The 19,947-nt window shown below is 42.6% G+C and overlaps 1 protein-coding gene across 4 annotated transcripts in view; it reads left to right on the top strand.

Moving 5' to 3' along the window:
* Positions 1-2,434: 2,434 nt before the first annotated feature.
* Positions 2,435-19,947, top strand: part of PDGFC (platelet derived growth factor C) — a 202,535-nt gene continuing 185,022 nt past the window's right edge. Inside the window, exon 1 of one of the 4 annotated variants that reach the window (XM_044224678.1) lies at positions 2,435-3,612. In XM_044224678.1, coding sequence (XP_044080613.1) covers positions 3,495-3,612 — 118 coding nt within the window. In that variant the 5' untranslated portion in view covers positions 2,435-3,494. Of the gene's footprint in view, positions 3,613-4,029; positions 4,070-13,279; positions 13,298-19,947 lie in introns of those variants that run through there. The other 3 variants (XM_044224680.1, XM_044224682.1, XM_044224683.1) reach the window with 3 other exon arrangements.

The following is a 19,947-nucleotide window of genomic DNA, read 5'->3' as shown; positions in this document are numbered from 1 at the left end:
TATGATTTTCTGAGGCAAAACTATGTCCTCATGGTTCTTGCCTCCTGGGTGTTACATGACCAGCTAAATGGGGGATTTGTTTTAAATCTTATTCCACTTAAAGTTAGTAGTGACCCCACCCTCCTTCCCCCAAATTATCATTGTTAATAACGAAGTACATTCTACCATGTTCTTCAACAGGAATTTGTAGGTAACACTGTTCATGCATTCAGCCTGAATGGGCACTCCTTCCTAAGGTTTAAGAAAACATGAAAACCACAAAGAATGTTTGCAATTATTTTCTCTTGGTTGGCAGAACAGATGCCTTTCCTCAAGGAAAATGCCTTAGGCCAAAACAAAGCCATATTCATTCAGAATATATTGTTTAGTAATTGTGCAGACTCTGGATTACATAAAATTTACTTTCAGTGCAAGGGTCCCACTTTTCTAGGAAAGGTTTATAAGCAAAATGGAGCAGGAAGACAGGCAGAAGGTAAAATGTTAAAAGAATCAACTAGGCCAAGGGCAAGTGCAGTTTAAGAAACAACAATGCAAGTACACTGAAAGGAAACCAAGCAATGTGACTGTTATTTTGTCTAGGGGTCATGCAGGAGCACCTGGCTGACTTTATTTATAAGGTGATTGTCAAATCAATCTGTGGAATATGGATGGGGTGAAACGCAGAGGTAGAATATTATTCTAGATCATCTGTAACTTTTCAAATACAACCTTCATGCTGAAATTCCAGGGAGAATGTAAGTGACTCCAATAAAGAAACCTGTCAGTCAGTCAAGAGTGTTTATTTATTATCCCCCTGAGCCAGGCACTGTTCTAGCCAATATGAAATGATACAAAATAAAGAGTAGTCATCACCCTTATAATCTCATGAGAGCAAATGGATTAAATCTGCAGACACGCGGGCGCACACACACACACACACACACACACACAGACACCCTCTGTGTGGGTGGTCAAGAAATGTTAATTATAGGGACATTGAACAGCCTCATTTAGAAAAACCCTGATTAGAAAATTAAACTTACAAAATTAGAAAAACTGGGGAGTGATTAGTTTTATTACAGATGGATTAAAACACACTCATAAAGCATGTCTTTTGTATAACAAGTCTCATTATGTTATTAACATTGGGAGCACTGCCTCTCTCCCTCACAAATCCACAAAACACTTTTGGAACATATTTATTGTGCAAATTCAGATTCACACTGGTGTCGAGAATGTGCTATAAGTACATAAAATAACCAGCCCTTGTCAGCTAACCTGTAAATTCTTTAAAGTCAAAGACTGGGCCTTGTTTAATTGCCTTGGTATCTTGCATGGGAAGACAGAAGTGGTAAAGAAATAAGAATAAACGAATGGGATAGGTGAGTAAAGATGAATTGAACTTATTAGAATTTTAAGAGGCAAAAGGAAGAGGACCAGGATATTACAGAGAGGTCAAGTTGGTTCCTCTCAGTGGGGGGTCCATATACAGGAAGAGGGCTTGGCATTTTCAGCATAACTGAGAAAAGGTCAGCTCCTGGTTTGGTTCAGTAGGTGTATGCCCCTTCCCCAAGCATCCCTGGATTCTTTTTCAGGGCAGCTGACTCAGTGGACACTCTTGCAAGGACAGGAAGGGCAGCTCCTGAAAAAGAGGCATCTGAGATGTCACCCGTGTTCCAGGATATACCTAAAGGCTATATCCTTTCTTCCAACCCCTGGTGGAACACCTTAAAGGGTCGAATTGTTTGCATTGTCTTAGTTAACAGGAGGTAGGATGCTATTTCTGATTTGCTGGTCAGGGGACTTGGTTGATATTAATTTAATGCAGTCCAACTTGTATTCAACTTTCGCGGGGACAGAGCGTTTTGTGCTTTCACTGCTACCGCCCTAGCTCCTAGAACAGTGCCTGACACAGTAGGCATTCAACAAATAGTGTTTGCTAAATGAATGAATGATGCTGTTAATACGCTGGCTGTTTGTCTTTACTTTTTGTTTTATCCATCCCGCTTCAGAGAGCTGGAAACTGAAGGGAAATCTTTGAAATCCAACTTCCCTTATTCCTTCGGTCCAGAAACTCTGGCCAAGCCTTTGGGAATGGGGATCCCTTCAGAAATTAATGACGAGTCACGTCCACGGAAGGCGGGGGAAGAGGGAGAGTTGCAGGAAGTTCTCCATTCAGTTTTGCGTTTGCAGTCCCCTTCGCCACCCATCTTGCTCTTTATTTGGGACTAGGGGCATCCTGGGGCGTGGGGGGGGGCGGTGAGGGAGGAAACCAGGGGTCGCTCTGGCTGCATTCCTAGCCTGGCCGTTTGGGTCCCGTCTGCCGGCGAGCCCCGCAGCACCCCCTGTCTGTGCCAGCACCTGTTGGACCGCCAGTTGGCGGCCGGAGTCGGCGCGAGCAGACGCGGCCCGGGGCTGCCCCTCCCGGAGGCGCCGACCCTCGCCTGCCCCTGCGGCCGCCCACGGCAGAGCGGCTCAGCCTCCCCCGCTCGCCCCCCGCGCGCTCCGCCAGGGCTCTGCCCACGGCCCCCTCCTCCCGACCGCCGCCGGCTGGGGGGAAGGTAGACGAGGGGAGGGGATAAGCCGAAGCCTTGGGCCGCCGGCCTTCCCTTTCCACCCGGTGCCGAGACGCAGCGCGGAGCCCCGAGGTTTGCGCGGAGCCCGAGGCGTAGGGGGAGGGAACGGGGAGCGACCGGAGCCCCGAGGTGACCCCGAGCTGCCGAATTTCCCTTGGCCTCGAGGAGCGGGGGACGCACTCAAACAAGGTGAACTTTGGTCGCGGAGAACTCCAGGTGCCGGGATCCGCGCCGCGGCGGTCGGGACCAGGCGCAGGCTGCGCGCCGTGCTGGGGAGCGGGAGCCCCGCGGCCTCCCTCCGCCCGCGCCCGGGGCGGCCTCGGCCCGGAGCCCCCCGGCCTCGCTCCGGCTCCGCGGCCCCCGGGACCAGCCGCGGCAACCTAGCCTTGTTTCTTCCCCCTCCCCCTTCGGGGGTGGGGGTGGGGCGGGGGAGAGGGGCGCCCGGAGAGCGCATCTATTGGCAGCTTTGTTATTGATCAGAAACTGCTCGCAGCCAACTTGGCTTCGAGGCTGGCTTCGCGCGACCCTTGAGTGTTCGCCTCTGTCCTGTCCCCCGAACTGACAGGTGCTCCCAGCAACTTGCTGGTGACTTCTCGCCGCTCCCCCGGCTCCCCCCGCGTCCCCACCCCCTCTTTCCTCCCTCGTCTTCACCCCCACCCCCACCACTTCGGCACAGCTCAGGATTTGTTTAAACCTTGGGAAACTGGTTCAGGTCCAGGTTTTGCTTTGATCCTTTTCAAAAACTGGAGACACAGAAGAGGGCTCTAGGAAAAAGTTTTGGATGGGATTATGTGGAAACTACCCTGCGATTCTCTGCTGCCAGAGCAGGCTCGGCGCTTCCACCCCACTGCAGCCTTCCCCTGGCGGTGGTGAAAGAGACTCAGGAGTCGCTGCTTCCAAAGTGCCCGCCGTGAGTGAGTTCTCGCCCCAGTCAGCCAAATGCTCCTCTTCGGGCTTCTCCTGCTGACATCTGCCCTGGCCGGCCAGAGACACGGGACTCAGGCTGAGTCCAACCTGAGTAGTAAATTCCAGTACTCCAGCAACAAGGAACAGAACGGTGAGTCTTTTGCCCCATTCTCCTCCTTCTTGTTTCTCGCTGTGTGTGTTACCTTGGCATTGTGTGTTGGTGTGTGATGTACACCACCCTGCGAGGGTATGATCGTCTCTCCGTCCATGCAAATGCGCGCTGAGTTCATTGGCATGGACTTTAGGAGGTTACGTGCAGTTTGCAACCTCGGGAGCTGCCACAAAGCTGTAACAGGGCAACGTGAGTGCCACTGCTGGCTCAGTTAGGACATTCTGGGAGCGATTGTGAACGTCAGTTCAAACGCACATTGCAGAACTTTTCCTTGCCAGAGTTATAAGTTCAGGAACTGCCTCGAAAAATGAATCCAGAATGAATGAGTCTTGGCACGTTTGACTTTACTCCGATTTTCTTTGGGGGGGGGGTGTTTGAGGAAATGTACCAGCCACATTAATTGAAGCACTCAGAGTGGAAAGGCATCAATTAATCAGTAAGTAGATAGAAATAGAGAGGTCAAGAGGCCGTGTGGACGTTTTTAGGGGGAGTTAAAAAATGTATTTCTCTTGCGCTCTATTTTTTTTTTTTTTTAAATGTGCCTTTGTACTCTGAAGCCCTTACCTTTCTGGTGTGTGTTTTTATATGTGTTGGTGAATGACTGCTATTTTGTGTGTGCTGGAAACGACTTAATCCTGCATAGGAAATGAGAATTACTTTCAGCTTTCAAGTGTACCTGAAATGTTTAGAAAACTCTCAGATGCAAGTTCCCTTGGGCTGGGATTGCACAGAGCTGGAGAAAGACTCCTTTCATAAAGCCAGGGCAGCTTCAGGGTGTGTAATTTGCTTAGCCTCTGAACCCCATATGATTTACATCATTCAATTTCTAAACTCTTTTTCTCTTGATCTACCATTATGAAGTCATTTTCGAGAATACTTTGTAAATAGAAATTTTATACTGCACATGAAACCACAATGTTAATGTAGGCTGTCTAAAATTAGAATATTAAATACCCTGTTTACAAGTGGTGGCTCTTAACATTATTTGAAAAGAAATGTACATGTTTTTACTGCTTTGTAGGCCATCTATTTAGAGTACAGGAATGCTGTCACTTTATTAACAGGGAGAAATGAACCCAAGCAGCATACCTAGAAAATCAGAATGGTGTGTGCTCTTTTTAAGTCACAGCAAACTTTTTCTTTATGTATTGGGGTGTTTATAAGCTTCGACTTTGAATTTAAGCTCTTTAATCCTTAAGAAAGCACAGAAAGTTTTAAAGAATAAAGATAGATTGGGGATTCCTGGGACACTTGTAGACATTATTTGTATGTGTGTTGTATGTGCAGCAAATGCACATTATCACATTTATCAACCAATATTAATGTAGTTACTTCTTACAACTTGCTAATGTGATGGCACATGGCACCTGCAAGACGCTTGAGCTGCTGATCAAAGGCAGCCTAGGGATCTATCTCTAATCACAGGAGCTGCAGAGGACTGGGGGAAAGTGATCAAAGGAGCCCCAGCACCAGCTGTACCCTGGCAGGAAACAGATCAGACTAACCTTTGTTCTTTTTCATGTAAAATAAATGTCCAGTTCAAAATATTGCTTCTTACTAAACAAGCTTCTCCAGAATGACAACGCACAATATTCCTGGCTTCTGTCTTCTATATTTTATAGTTCCTGTGCCATTATCATTTCTCCCTCTGTGCTGTTTTATCGAACCTGTCCTGGCATCTGTCACCTCCTGAATCCCTTCGCTACTTGTGCCTCTGATTGTCATTCTTCCTTGTGACCTACCTACCGGTCATCACTTTGTAATGGGCCCCAGAGCTCTAATGTGGTCATTGGCCAATTTACTGAGCAGGTTCACACCCTCTGGAGAGGTGAGTTCATTAAGCCAGGCCACACACATTCTGTTACCATTAGAGGTTGGGCCATTTCCATTCCTAAGTTGCATGATGCTAAAAATAGCCTGGCTGTTTCCTAATCTGTGGGTAGAGGATTGAGCTATGTTTAGCTCTTGGGAGGGTTGGCAGCAGGAAGTAACTAGAGGTAGGGAACTACTCACCTTGTAGTTTTTAGCCTCAGGAAAAGTGGGACTTTCCGGCACTAGGGGGCAATATAGAGCTATTTTCCCCGCACATGCTCAGGTTGATTTTATGCTTCAGGGTTCCAAGCTTTGAGGATAACAACAGGTAGTTGCCAAAGAAGATCCCCCTGGAATGTGAACAAATTTGCTGGAACTTCCTTTTCTTCGTCTTCTTTGGGAGGAGGGTTCAAATTTTCATTCCCTTAGGTGGGATTTTTTTGCCCTCATAGTGAGTTATGATGGATTTTTGATTGCCCTCTTCCTATTCTCAATTTTGATGATTGCCCAATTCTGGAAGTACAAACCCTCCTGGAGATGCCACATAGAAATGTCATTGGCCCAGTGTGTGCATTGCATCATTTTATGAAAGGTCTTCTGAGTTCCACATGTCCAAATTGATCTATTTATTGTGACTATAGGAACTCATTTGTGCTTTCAGAGACCTCTCCCCAGTAACACTGTCTTTTCCCTGGAATTCTAAATTCTCAGGTGTTGATGCAATCAGATCCTTAAGGACTGCCTCATCTCAATATTAACTTGGTGCCCCAAGAGGTGTTATAAATATATGGAAGTTGATTGCTATAGCCAATGCTAGATATTTGGATTTAGGTTGGATCATGTGAAGGTGCTTCAGAATTCATTTTGGAGAATTCGTGTCATTTACCCTGCTGTCATTTGTTACCTGGTTTTTGACCTAATAATATATTGCAATTCTTGCTACTTTGCTGTGAGAATAGCTTTGTCCTCCAATGTTATAAATTACCTTTGTGTCCTTAATTCTTACCCTGACTTCTAATCCTGAAGTCTAACATGTAAAGCAAGGGTCTCCCGATGTATCTTAAAGGAGATAAAAAGATAAGAACGTTGACTTAAATAGGGTTTCTGGCCTATACTTCCTGTATGACCTTTGGAAAAATGACTTATACCTGTGTGCATTCACTTAGGGGAGAATGCTGGGTATGGAACCAATAAGTTCTGAGATGGTTCTTCTATGTTGTAGGGGAAGGAATCTTATACACCAAAAAACAAAGAGAAACAAAGCTTTCCTTATCAATTAAATATAGCCCAAATAGACAACCAATCACAAAGTTTTTGGAGGAAGGCCTCATCCACTTGGTGTCATTGGTGAGTGATTTTAATTTACGCATGGAGTTGAAATGTGCTTCTGGTTCTCATTTTCTTTAACCATTTTGAGGGCAGATTTAGAATAGGTCTCTATTGGTTAGGGTTTTTAGGGTTATGCTTATGAACATCATTTATTGTATGTGCTCTTTTTCCCAAGAACTTTTGTGGCCCATGGTTCTCTAGGAATGACTTTCTGAATATGTGGATCTTGTGTTTGTAACTTCTCTCTCTCTCTTTCTCTTTTTTTTTCTTTTCATGCCTGCTTGTTCCTCCTCCTCTTGCCCTGTGCCTGTATCTAACAAAGCTGTGTCTACTCCCCCTACCCTTTCTAGGGGGATAGCTTCAAAGCTCTATTTCACTGAAAATGGATAATCACAATCCTTAGAATGGTGTGCAAGAGTAAATAGGCTCTGACCCAGTGCTGAAGAGACTTCCTGCATGTTAGTCTGTAAGTTGTAGTGCATGACCTTTGTGACATTTATTTTTGTTGTTTAGAGGCTTTTTTTTTTTTTTTAAGAACTTCCTCCTTGTTCTCTGCCCTGTTTGAGACTGTTGAGGAAGTTGAAGAAGTAAAGTGCCATTATGTAATGATGAATATTGTTTTTCACAATTGGTGACAAAAATGCCCCATTCTAAATTTTGGTAACATTCCCTTTCTACCAGTTGTCTTTTGCAGTTTATCTGATATATTTTACATTTACCTCCAAAAGGTGTTTAGGGACTTGTATATTATTTGTTAAATAGTTTGAAATAGAGGCCACAGTCTGACACTAAAAGTTCCCCAGTGGTGGCGTTTTGTAGCTCCTTCTTGGACACCAAAATCTTAGCTTTGTCTATTCTTATTTCATCTTTCCTGGCACTTATTTTTTTATAGATCCTCTTTATAGTCTCTTCTACTTCATGTTTTTTTTCAATCTTTATAGTGCTAAAATTTCGTTTTATCTACAACCTGCACACTTTTTTAGAAACAGAATTCTAATCATAATGCGATGTGTGTTGAGTACATAAAAATTGAATCAATGCATTCATAATGTTCATACTCCCCCCCAAAATGTTTCCAAAATTGCTAAAATGTTCTCTATAGATTTCTGTTTGTGTTAACCAAAATGGTCATAAAAATCCCTTTATTTACTTCATCTAATTTTGATGTTTCTGATTGTTTTATTTGTAAATACCATATGTAGCCAGAATATCTCTATACAATGCTGTATAATTTCTATATTACTCATTTATTAAACAACAGTTTCCTATGTTATTTTTCACTACCCCTGTCTCCAACTGCGTTTTTTGTTTGTTTGTTTTGTTTTTGTTTTTGTTTTTGTGTTTTGAATCTCTCCTATTTCCTAATGACACCTCTGGTGGTTGATTTTTAGTTGATATGCTCCAGTACTACCTTACAGATTGTTAAAATACTGAAATATTTCTAATGGGTTGGGAAGGAGCCAGTGCTATCCTTTTAGGACAAATTAACTGTCTATGAATCAGAACTACGAGGTTAATATTTGACATAGCTCAGAACCTTTAGAATACCACTGCAACCCTGCTGGCCTCCTTCCTGATTGATCACTGTGCCTGCCATATTGATTGTTAGCCATCTTCTCACTCTTAGGTACTGACCATTTCAGTCATATTGGAGATCCAACTCTTCTCTCTTCTCTTCCCTGCTGGGCAGCTGAGGCCAAGCTGAGACCAAGCTGAGGCCAACTGAGGCTTGAAGGACCTGGAGTGTCCTTAAAAAGGATATGACCTTTTTAAAAAACGTCCTTTTTGCAGCATCTTGCGTTCTACCTCATCAAGGGTTGGGGCGTGGGGAGTGAGATGAAGCAGGGGGACATGACACACATGGTATGGGATTATAACCTCACTTGGTGGTGGTGGTTTCCATTGACAACCCTGATCAGGTGCTTGTGCCTGAGTAGCCTCTTCCTGTCTTCTAAATTAAATGGATCATCTTCTCAGTGGAGTCTTGTTCTGCCCACTTAATCTGAATTAGCCAGCCCTCAGTATCACATCAAGGTGTTAATTAAATGCATAGTACTTATTATCACTTTTTGATATTCTTCTTGATATTGATCAATTGAGTACTTGTAAACCAACCCCCCCACCACTCCCAGAGTATGTAAGCTCCATGAGAGTATGGACCTTGACCGAGTTGCTCTTTGTGGGAGCTTTAGCACCTGGAATGGGATTACAGGTAGTATGTGCTCCATAATTTTTTGTTGGATGGTTCTGGATGTAGTGCCTTATTAGAGTAAGTCTCTGGTGTTGACTCTAATAGTAGGCCATCTAGAAGGTGTCTTTTTGATTTTGGAACTTCCACATTATTTTACATTGTTCACAAGAAGATAAACTTGTTTCTTTATTGGTTGTGATGCTAGTCGAAGTACTACCTTACCATCTCGGTTAATATACCACATTACCAGGTGAGCATGTGGGTAGGTTTCCTAGAACTGGTGCTAGTTACTTGCTTAAAAGTGCCATTTCTGTGCATACCTCTGTATTTCCCAAAGATGGGGTGCTGTGTGATGTGGACCAAGGATCTGAAGAATGGTGAATTCGGCATGGCTGAGAAGCCTCCGAAAGAAGTGTGCTTTCCTTCTTCTGCTTGTGGCTCACAGATGCACAGGCTAGACCTGAGCAATAAATATGGTGCACGGAATGTTAGGACTGGACAGCTCCTGAGAGCCTGTCCTCACAGATGTGTGAAGGGAGACCCAAAGAGCTAAGTGACTTTGTCTAGGCCACTGCTGAGTGCAACAGTATTAAACTGCTAGTGTGGTAATGTATTTTTCCTTACATAAAGTATCAACCGGGCAAATGGAATTCTAGTTTTAACATTCTGATGCTTTGTATGAAAACCATTCTTTATTATTTTAGAGGGATGCATGCTTTGTTGGGTGTAAAGGAAGATGGGACACCCTTGATCCTGAAACACAGCTTACAAGAATATTAAGGAAAACGTTAATCTTGAAATAATCACATTCACTAAATACAGGAGATAATCTGGCTAACATATATTGTTTCTATTGGAGTAGAAACCTGATAATTTGGGAAATAACTTGAGAAACTACCTTCAGAATTGTTACTACTGCATATCCAGACTTAATTTTAAGCAGATGTACTAGGTCCATAGATGGATGATGTTCATTCCCATATTTTGGTTTATCAATTAATGATGATGAAGGGGATGGTTGACGTTGGGATGCTTGGTTCCACAAGGCAGGTTTTTTTTTAAAAACAATAATTTTAAACATTTCATTTAGCAGGATGTCTCACTGGTAAAAGTACCATAGGAATGAATAAATGAGCATGGCTTAGTGGACGCTTAAAGCACAACCTGTTATTCTTTGAATGAATTTAATGAGAGATTTTCATTTTTATTTACATTTTAATATATACGACATTCTTTTCAGAGGTTCATATTTCTCTCAAAATTCAAGAACATCAGGAAGTAAATTAATAGCTGGGGACTTGAATGGCTTGCTTAAAATAGGATTAGATGACCCAAATTTTATTTGTGAAGTTCCTAAATCTGAGAACAAAAGGAGCTAAAAATTTTAAAGAGGAGTTATAGTAAGTAGGCTTATCATTAAAGTCAGGTTATTAAGAATGATATTTTTTTGGTAGCTTCAGCTCATTTTGCCTTTTACTTCACGAAAATACATGCTACATTGAGCTTAGCGAGTTCTGTCACCTGACTTCACATTAGATGTCATAGGCCATCTTCAAGCAGTTATTTCCAGTCCTGGTGACTGAGCAGTGTCTTTCCTGGACATTTGACCTTTGTCTAGGGCAAACCATCTCTGCCAGGCTGGCCTCACTAATTTTGCCTTCTTGTCAAACTATGATTTTTTTTTTTTTTTTTTTTTTTTTTTTTTGGTACTTCGCTTTTACCTTATCGGCTAGTAGTTGAGCCATTTTTCAATCAAATGAGGTGTGTTTAGGGCTGTTGCAGGGAGTGGAGGATGGAGGGTCTGTCTTTCTGAGGGAAACCAACATCACCAAACAGCACGAGGCACATCGGTGATAAGTGCGAGGATATAGATTTGTTGTGCTGTTGAGTGTCCTGATAAGACAGCAGTTAGAGCTCTCAGGAGAGACACAGGAAGAGCAGTATTTGGGTGCATTCTTTGTGGATGGGTAGATGGGTCTATGGATCTCTCCGTGAATCTCTGGTTTTATATGCACCCTGTGAGCACGTATTAGTTGGCACACGTGTGCTCAGTGTTTACAGACAATATGTAGCTTATCTTTATAACCTCCCCATGAGTTATGAGGAAAAACACCAAGGCTTCACTAGCTAAGTAGCTTAGCCAAGGTCTCATAGCTGGTAAATGTTTGGACCTGGGTCTGACTCCAAGCCAGGACTCAGAGTCACATGCTTCTTCCTTTGTGAGTTACATGGTCTAATGTTTTATTAGAACATTGCTTTTATTCAGCAAATATTTATAAGCATCTGCTCTTGGCTGAGTTCTGCACTAGGTGCTGGGTACACAAAGAATAAGATACAGTTCTGCCCTTGAGAAGCTCTGTCCAAGAACGAGGACAGATCCTTCTTTTTTCTCGCAGTCTAGTAATGCCTTGCTCAAAGTGCTATGGGATCGTGGGATGCTTTATTTCTCCTCAAAAATCCTCTGTTGATTCGCTAAGTGGTAGATTCCGCCTGGAAGTGAAGTGCAAGTAGGAAAGTTCCCACAGGGCAGGTGACATATTTGAAGTGGGTCTGGGAGAGGAAAAGAGACCATTGTAGGCCAAGGAAACAGCCTGCTCAAAAGAATACAGGCAGGGAAAGGCGTATGCCATGGGAGACAAAAAGAGTCTGGTGCTGGATGTGAGTAGAGGGAAGAAAATAGCGGAAAGGTGTCTTGGTTGTGTGTGTGCAAAGACCCTGATGCCGTTCGCAGTGTGCTTTCTGCAGTTTGCACTTAACACACGGGATAAAAGAGAAGGTTGTCTCTCTGTTTCAGAGCCAGTGAAAACCCTTCGTTTTCAGTTCTTTTCGAAGCAGACATGTGGTAGCAGTTCTGTGTGTAGCAGACGTGTGTAGCTGACTGCTTATTGTTACAGTTTTGTCCCAGTCATTAGGCGTGTTTGGCCACTCTGAACTGGCGAGAAGGGCAGCCTGTACAGCCTCAGTTACACTCACATAAGCTAAGCCTGTGTCCACACTACTCTCTATTGCCTCCTTTATGTAAACAAAGAGCTGTTTTCACACTTCATTCACAAAATGGATGGCCTGTGGAATGAGCCTGGGTGAGGGATCAGGAGATTGTGGTAAAAGGAAAGCAGCTTCCAGCACACTGAATTAGTGTAATGAAGCTATTCCGTTGCAGGAGGCAAAGAAAACAGCCTTAACACTTTGAAGGGAAAGGCTTTCAAGTCTTGTGGAAAATGGATTTCTATGAGGTTCCTCTACATTGAGTAACTGCATCATTTCTCTAGTGAGGCTCATTCTGGGGGTCCCTGGTAGACAGCACTACAAATATTTTGTGGTTTTTATAAGGACCTGAAAAGAATGAGTTTTCTTGGTGGATATGCTTTCTGGATGCCATGCCACTTTTTTGAAGCTATGCTTTTTGCATTCTAGGAAAGCCTTGTTTGTGAGGGGACACTATTTTAGGCTTTTCAACATTTGCAAGATGAAGATAGGCTTCCGTGTTTTAATATGCCCAGCTGGCTATTGCACCTGCCTTTTGAGTCACTACAGAGATCAGAAACCATTAACAACAGAAGCTGGACTTATGTGGTACTTATCTCATGTTGTTTCTGGCAGTTATTTTTGCTGGGTATTTATAAGGACATCTGTCTTTTAAAGAGTCCTATTACTTACCCCCCCCTCCTTCTTTTTTTTCCACTAAGGAATAAATCACAGCTTGTTTTCCATACTGCCACACACATTCATAGGCTGAGGTGATTAGAAATGCAAATTAAGAGTCATTAAAACATTATAATTTCTTTTCCTGTGGCATCAGGCGATATTTAACATCAATGTACTAAGAAGGAACATTTGCTTAAAATGTGATTAAGATGTGAGCAGATGAGAAGAAAGAAATATTCAGTTTCTTACTGGGAATTTCTAACTGGATTTGGGAATAAGAGGAACCTGCAGTATTCCTTTCTGATTTATCCTCCTTTAAATCGGAGACAGAACAAGTAGGGTGCACACAGTTTAAGAACACAGGAAAACACAGTAGCTTCTGACATTTTCACATTGCTCTATGAAAATATATACTAAAGTCTACTTCTTACCAGAGTGTGATGTACCATCGAATTACTCAAAAGACAGATCAAATTCAGCTGTATTCCTTGTAGTGATTCTTGGGTATGTAAACACTATGAAAACAAGAAAAAAAAAATCAGACAATGTAAGTATGAAAGGCATTGATCTGCACACCCAGAGGTAGAGATAGGGTGGGCCGGATGCTGATCTCCTCTACTGGAACTATGTTTATGTTGTAGGTAATAAAAGGTACTGGCTTCCTGTTAAAGAAGTAGCAATGTCTCTGTAAGTATGCATTTTGTTCCTTACTTCACTTTTATTTATAAACAAAAGTCTACTCTATTTCTTGAGTCTACATGAAAATCAATCGCCTCTACGAAAGGAGAGATCAACCCTCAGAGTGTTCTTAAAGTTTCAGATGCAGTTTTATGTGTATTGGAGTTATATATAAAGGCTCAACTGTATCTTTACTTTGTGTTACTAACTGCAGTCAAAACTGTTTGGCTGTTTCTGGAAAAATCAACAGTCCAACAATAGCAGGTGTTTCCCAGGTCAAAACCTGGCTCATCTATTCAGAGATATTGACAGAGTCTAGCTACCTAACTGATAAATGCTAAACCTTGTAACAGTAGTTTTAATCAGTTTTCCTGTGAATGTTAGCAGGCTTGAGATTTGTAAGCAAGAAGAATGTGAAATTAGCAATCAAATGATCTCTATGTTTATTTTTTAGAAAAACTTTTCTTTGTGGTATAAAATTTATCTTGAATCTGTGCTGATAACTTTTAATAGGCATCAGTTGGATACCCCATTAAACTAACTGCTTTAAAATGGTTTCCCTTTAGAAATAACGTTTGCATCCTAGGAAATCAATTAGAGTGTATGGATTTCACATTTCCCTTGCAATCTTCCTTTACAAGCATTTCTGAATGACCGAGCTACCATAGCAAAACACTCAGAGGTGCAAATCTTCTGGAAGAAGTGCAAATGCCACAGTTTTACTTGGAAAAATGGAAGAAAAAAAAAAGACTTATTTAATATATCTGCCAAGCATTTAAAACTGCAGAAAGCACAGGAAATACTTTTGGTATATAGGAATGTGTGGTGTTTCCACACTACAAACATTGTTTTGAAAATTTCCCCGGTAGTGGTGAATTATATGAGACCACGTCCATCTAAGGAGAGCTTGTTTAACTGGCTTGTGGTTCTTGGGCTCACTCAAACACTCTTAAACAAAATAAAGAGAATGGATGTAATAACTTCTTTATGGAAAGGCCATAAAAAGGTACAGGGCCATGTAAACAAATTGGGTCATTTACTAGATGTTTTAAGTGATAGATTTGCAATCCCCATTCAGGGGTGTGTATTAGGTTTTATAGGACTGTGACCATATTCTACTCTAAAAATGGAAATGCCTGCTTATCTTTTGTTTATTTGTTTGTTTTAATTTAGTGCATGGAAACCCATTATTGCCATATTATACTGTACTTTGAAAACACAAGATTTTGAGCACTTGTGTTTGTAAAGTTTGTTCAAGTTTGGAAAATGATTAGAGACCCATGAGTGAAAAGTCGAATTGACCTGTTTTTTTGGTAGCACTGGGTTCCGTTCAAGGAAAATAAGAAGATTGAAATTGAAATTTTCCTTCTGGGCTCAGACATGTCTAAACTAATTATAAAATAATTGTTCTGGCTTACAAGAGTAGACTCATAACTACGACTATGTAAAGTAGAAATTCAACAACAGTTATGATTTACAGTGACTGTAACTCTGCCAATCTTGTAATAAAACCGCTATTATAACCAACCTACTGTGACATTCATTTGTCTTGAGACGTTGGTTAAAAAAAAAAAAGTCCTTTCCCAAGTCGTCTCGCTTCAGAGAGCCACTTTATTACATTAGGATATTAATTCACCTTCTCTGAAATGGGTATGAGGGTTGTGCCAGAACAGTCCCACGAAGGGAGGGCATGGGTGGGAATGGAAGCATGCGTGGTGCCCTGCATTGTGGTGGTGACCAGTGGCAGTGGCAGTTGAAGTGAGGAAAGGAAACGGAATAATTTCTATGTTGATTCCATAACATTTATGCATTCTGTAACTTCTCTCGGTCAGGGTTGGCTCACTTGGCCTTAAAGGAAGTAGATTGTGTAAGAAACTTCAGTGAAACTCAATGAGCCTTTCTCAGTTTTGAAAACCGATGGCATATAGCACCCTGGCAACTTTGAAGCTTTACTGCTGGAAGTTTGGCAGCGGAAATAACTGCTCTGGCTTCACGAGCCTTAAAAAACAAGGGACAATGGTGGATATTATAGTTTCTTTGTAATTTGTGACTTGCTATTCCTTTTTTTTTTTTTTTTTTTTTAAATGAGTAGCTTAGGGCTAGATGGCCTTAAGTCTATGAAAAACCTAAACTCTGTCTTTCAATTGGATTCTGTGAATCCTTAAAAACAATAATTCACATCTTTTTGCCTTAGTTACCCATTCACCCCTTTTATCTAGCACACAGTTCTGGGTGGTTATATGCTACCTAAATAAAAACTCATCGCACGGAGGTGTCTACCACAGAGTGACGCGAGTACCTGGCTGGCACCGTGAGGCATGGCGGGGGAATGGGACGCTGAATTGGACTCCGTCACTGCCTTTAAGTAGTTTATAGTGAAGTGGGGAGAGAAGACATGGAGCGGGCTGGAATACAGAATGAAATACAGTGCTTGGTGGGAATCGAGGGAAAAGCAAAATCATTTCCAGCAGAGACCTTAGAAAACACTTCGGAAGATTGTCAGGGTGGACTTCCGCTTTGAGCAAAAAGTGCCTGGAACGATGAGTGTCCTGTGTTGCCTGCAGAATGGAGGGTCCGGTGGAGTGGACTGTAGTGGGCAGGTGACTAGAAGTAAGTGACACGATAGGAGGGTCACTGATGTACCGCTTAGGCTTGACTAAGTAGGAGAGCGATTCTGCCCAATTCAGCGTAGACGCCATTGTCGGCCCTCCCACCCCGAGATGCGGGCAGCCACATTATAGATGCAATCTGAGTCCTTGTGGAGTAAAGCAGGTAGAGACAGAGTGAAGGCTGCTGAAAAGTGAATAATTCAGTTTGAAGGAAAAGGAAATCCCACATATTTGGCCCAGAGCCATGAAGAGGAGGCAGGCATAAAGGGAGGGAGAAACAAGAGAGAGAAATGACAGAAAACAGTGGGAGGTGGGGAGGGAGAAGAACCTTAAGGCAGATGGAGGACGGTGCCAAGGAAGGGGAGAGAAAAGTCAAAGAAATTGGCCTACAGGGTAAAAGACAGCACAGTTTCAAGACCACGGGTATCAATGAGTAAACAGCTTCTGATTTTTTCAGTGTTGACCAAAAACAAGAATAAGAACAACAAACCCCTTCTTTCTAATGCTGGGTATGGACATGGGAGGAAGAATGGTGATGGACTTCAGTGAAGAAGTGAGATGTAAAGTTTTTAAGGCTTTGGGGTAACTTAGTTATGAAAGAAGCAGGTAATGAAGAGACTTCAGAATGGAGAGAAAGAAAGGGGAAAGAAGCAGGTTTGTTTACTTATTTGTTAGGTTCAAGAAAGATCCAGAGGAGCTGAAAATGTTCAGTGTGTAACAAGAGAGAAGACTTCTGGGCTGGAAATGTCCTTCAGTTGCTGATGGAATCCAAGAGAAAAGGAGGTAGAGCATTAGGCGATATGTCCAATTATTGCCTAAAGAGCGGGAGCGTCCCTGGCAGAGAAGTAGGAATTCGATTTTGGAGGAAGTGAGCCTTGAAACATATTTTGACCGAGTGGGAAAGTGCCAAGAGATTCAGGAAAAATGGCAGCCATGGCTCCCTGCCAGTGGGGTCGGAGAAGTCCCAATCAGTATATTCTAGTGCTGCCTAATGTCTCAAGTAGAAATATTGAGATCACGAGAGGCAAAATAACAAAAGATGTTTTTGCTGGGTCAGTCCACCTAGAGGATGACGGGATGGTAAGTTTTGGGGTATGGTGATGGAAAAAGAGCGGGGTCGGTAGGCAGAGATTTATGCATGCGCTTGTTAACAAACAGGAGTAGATGGGGGAAGGGAGTGACCTGTGGAAGAATGTGTGTTAAAAAGACACACCTAAACCAGAGTTAGTAGGGACTTTTAACCAATCACAGAGCTGCAGAGATGTCAAAAACAATCAGGGACATTCAAGTTAAACGATCACTTTAATGCCCCTTACGTTACCTTTCTCAGCCGGATGCCCTTCAGGTGTGCCCTAAAAAGTCATAAAAAGTCAGGGGAAACCTCTGCACGCCTCTGGGATCTCTACTGTGGAAGCTCTAGCATCTGTTGCAAGCACGACATGGGGTTTTTGTTTTGTTTTTAAAGATTTTATTTATTTGAGGGAGAAAGAGAGAGTGAGAGAGAGCATGAAGAAGGGAGGAATGGGAGAAGCAGGCTCCCCGTGAGCCTCAGTCCCAGGACCCCAGGGTCATGACCTGATCCGAAGGCTGATGCTTAACGACTGAGCCATCCAGGCACCCCATTTTGTTTTGTTTTTAACAGCTATTAAAGACACCTAGAAAATTGTTGGAGGTGGGTTCAAGTGATGGCTATTGTTTGCTCAAGAGAAGATTATACCTCCAAATGTGTATTCTCCTCTCCCCAAAGAGGCTGTGTTCCGAACACATTTGCAGGGTAAGGATTGTGTGTGCTTCTATCACGGGGAATCTTTTATGTTCCAGTAATCACTGGCAACGGGTACTTAGATGTGGTTTGTTGAATAACCATGACTATGGAACTTTGATCAAAATACTTCATTTTTGTTTCTCCTGAATTTTATTGAGCAGAAGAAATCTTTCTCTATCCCAGGATGGGTATTTCTGCAAGACATAGTTTTTCAGCTCACCCTTAAGAGATACTGAGTTCTAGAGCGGTTTCCAATGGAAGCAGCCTATGATTTAGAAATAAGATGGTCCCATCCTTTGGAAATTAAAACTCCAAATGTGACAGCTCTGGACTTCTTCACTGCCTACCCAGGCTGCTGAGTGGAGTTTGTCTGGGACAGGCGTTCGGGTGGAGGGAGCAGGAGCCTGATGTGTCTGAGGGATTCGGCATTCATGGAGCAGCAGGCCATTTCATTTGAAAATCTTCCTGTCTCTTTAGCGTTGCGGCCCTCGGTGTCATTCGAGCACCCAGTGACCCATCTGTTTTGAGGATCCGTGTGTCTCATAGCTGGGCTCGTTCTCAGAGCTCTAAGTCTGAGAGTGCAGCTTCAGATGCATAGTCTGTTCTGCTTAAATCTCATGCCTTCACAAGCATTTAAAATGTGTAATACAGAACATGAAACAAGCCCAGAATTATCATCAAGCTCATGAATGAAAACATTTCTATGTTTTCTTTAAAGATTTTATTTATTTATTTGTCAGAGAGAGATCACAAGTAGGCAGAAAGGCAGGCCGGGGCGGGGGTGGGGGGGACGGGCTCCCTGCAGAGCAGAGAGCCCGATGCGGGGCTCGATCCCAGGACCCCAAGATCGTGACCTGAGCTGAAGGCAGAGGCTTAACCCACTGACCACCCAGGTGCCCCAACATTTCTATTTTTGAATGAAGTAATTATGTTTGTAATTTCTGCATTCTCATTGTCATCACCCCAGGCCAGGTGTGGATGACCTAGACTGTGACAAACATGTTCTTATTTTTCCTTAAAAGGCTTTTCCCATACCTGCCCACCCCTGATGGATCAGACATTTGAGGTTGATGCAGAGTAATCGTCTTATAGTAGAGCTCTCCTTGTTTAATCAGTGTTTCTCAAACTTCACCTGGGGACCTTATTAAAACCTTGATTTTGCTTTTGTGGCTGTTGGTGGGGCCAGAGAATTTGCATCTTAGCAAGCTTCCAGATACTGCTGTTGCTATTGCTGGGCTGAAGACCAGACTTGGAGTAACAAGGGCCTGCTTGGGTGTTCTCAAGTCCACTATGATCTCACCTCAATTTTTCCAGTAAAAAGATTGCATAAAGCTGATCTCTCCTCACCACAGAGATGACTCCATGTCTCTGCCCTTGCAACTCTTTTAACCAAGAAGTCAATTCAATTCAGTAAACATCAAGTGCCTTGTGTTCCAGTTACCATGGCACATCCTGAAAACAGATAAACAAAATGTTGACAGTCAGTGTGGTTCTTCATCACTAGAGATATGCTTAGAACTCTAGAGGAACCTAGGGATGTTCCCTTTCTCATGAAAGGCTTCTCATGAGACCATCACTTGAGTTGGGTCTTGTAGGGTAAGGAGAATTCCCTAGAAAGGAAGAGGGTTCTAGCAGAAGGCATAGACTTGTTAGAAAGCGAGAAGTCTATTGAAAAATCAGCTCTATTTGTTGGGAAATAAGACTGAAAAAATTATTCAGTGATTGTGAAGGACTCTGACACACGACAGAGAGTGTTTAGATGTTACATGACAGGTCCTAGGGAGAAAGCTCCATGCTTTCTGCACTAACTCCTTAATGGTAGTAGTCTGTCTTTTCCTCCATTTTCGTGCTCTTATGTAACTATCCATTGAATGATCTGACTTGGGTTTTGGTTTTTTTTGCTTTTTTGCTTTCAAAAAAAGAAAAGGTACATCAGAATGATTATAAAATACAGAGAAGCTAGAGGTAAGAGTATTGGCAATAGTTATCTATCCAATGATGAGTACATGGGCCAGTTACTGTGTGTGGGGAGATTGGAAGGGTAACCAGTACCTTACCTCAGTCTGTGTGTTCAAAGCCTACGTGTATTTAAGGTCAGCCCACCTGGTGCCTCCTCCACAAAGCTTTCAGTATCTCTCAGTCTGGCATGTTTACCTGGTCTAAACTCCCAGAATATTACAGAATTTATTGCTCTCTACCTTAAGTTCTAGTTCTGTATGTGTCTTTTCTCTCATGATCTTCAAGTGTCAGAAAGTAAAATGTTGACTAATCTTTAGTTCAGTGTC

The sequence above is a fragment of the Neovison vison genome, chromosome 11, assembly GCF_020171115.1.
Source record: "Neovison vison isolate M4711 chromosome 11, ASM_NN_V1, whole genome shotgun sequence".
Classification (NCBI taxonomy): domain Eukaryota; kingdom Metazoa; phylum Chordata; class Mammalia; order Carnivora; family Mustelidae; genus Neogale; species Neogale vison.
The sequence above is the reverse complement of the archived record's forward strand: the minus strand, read 5'-3'. Positions and strand labels throughout refer to the sequence as shown.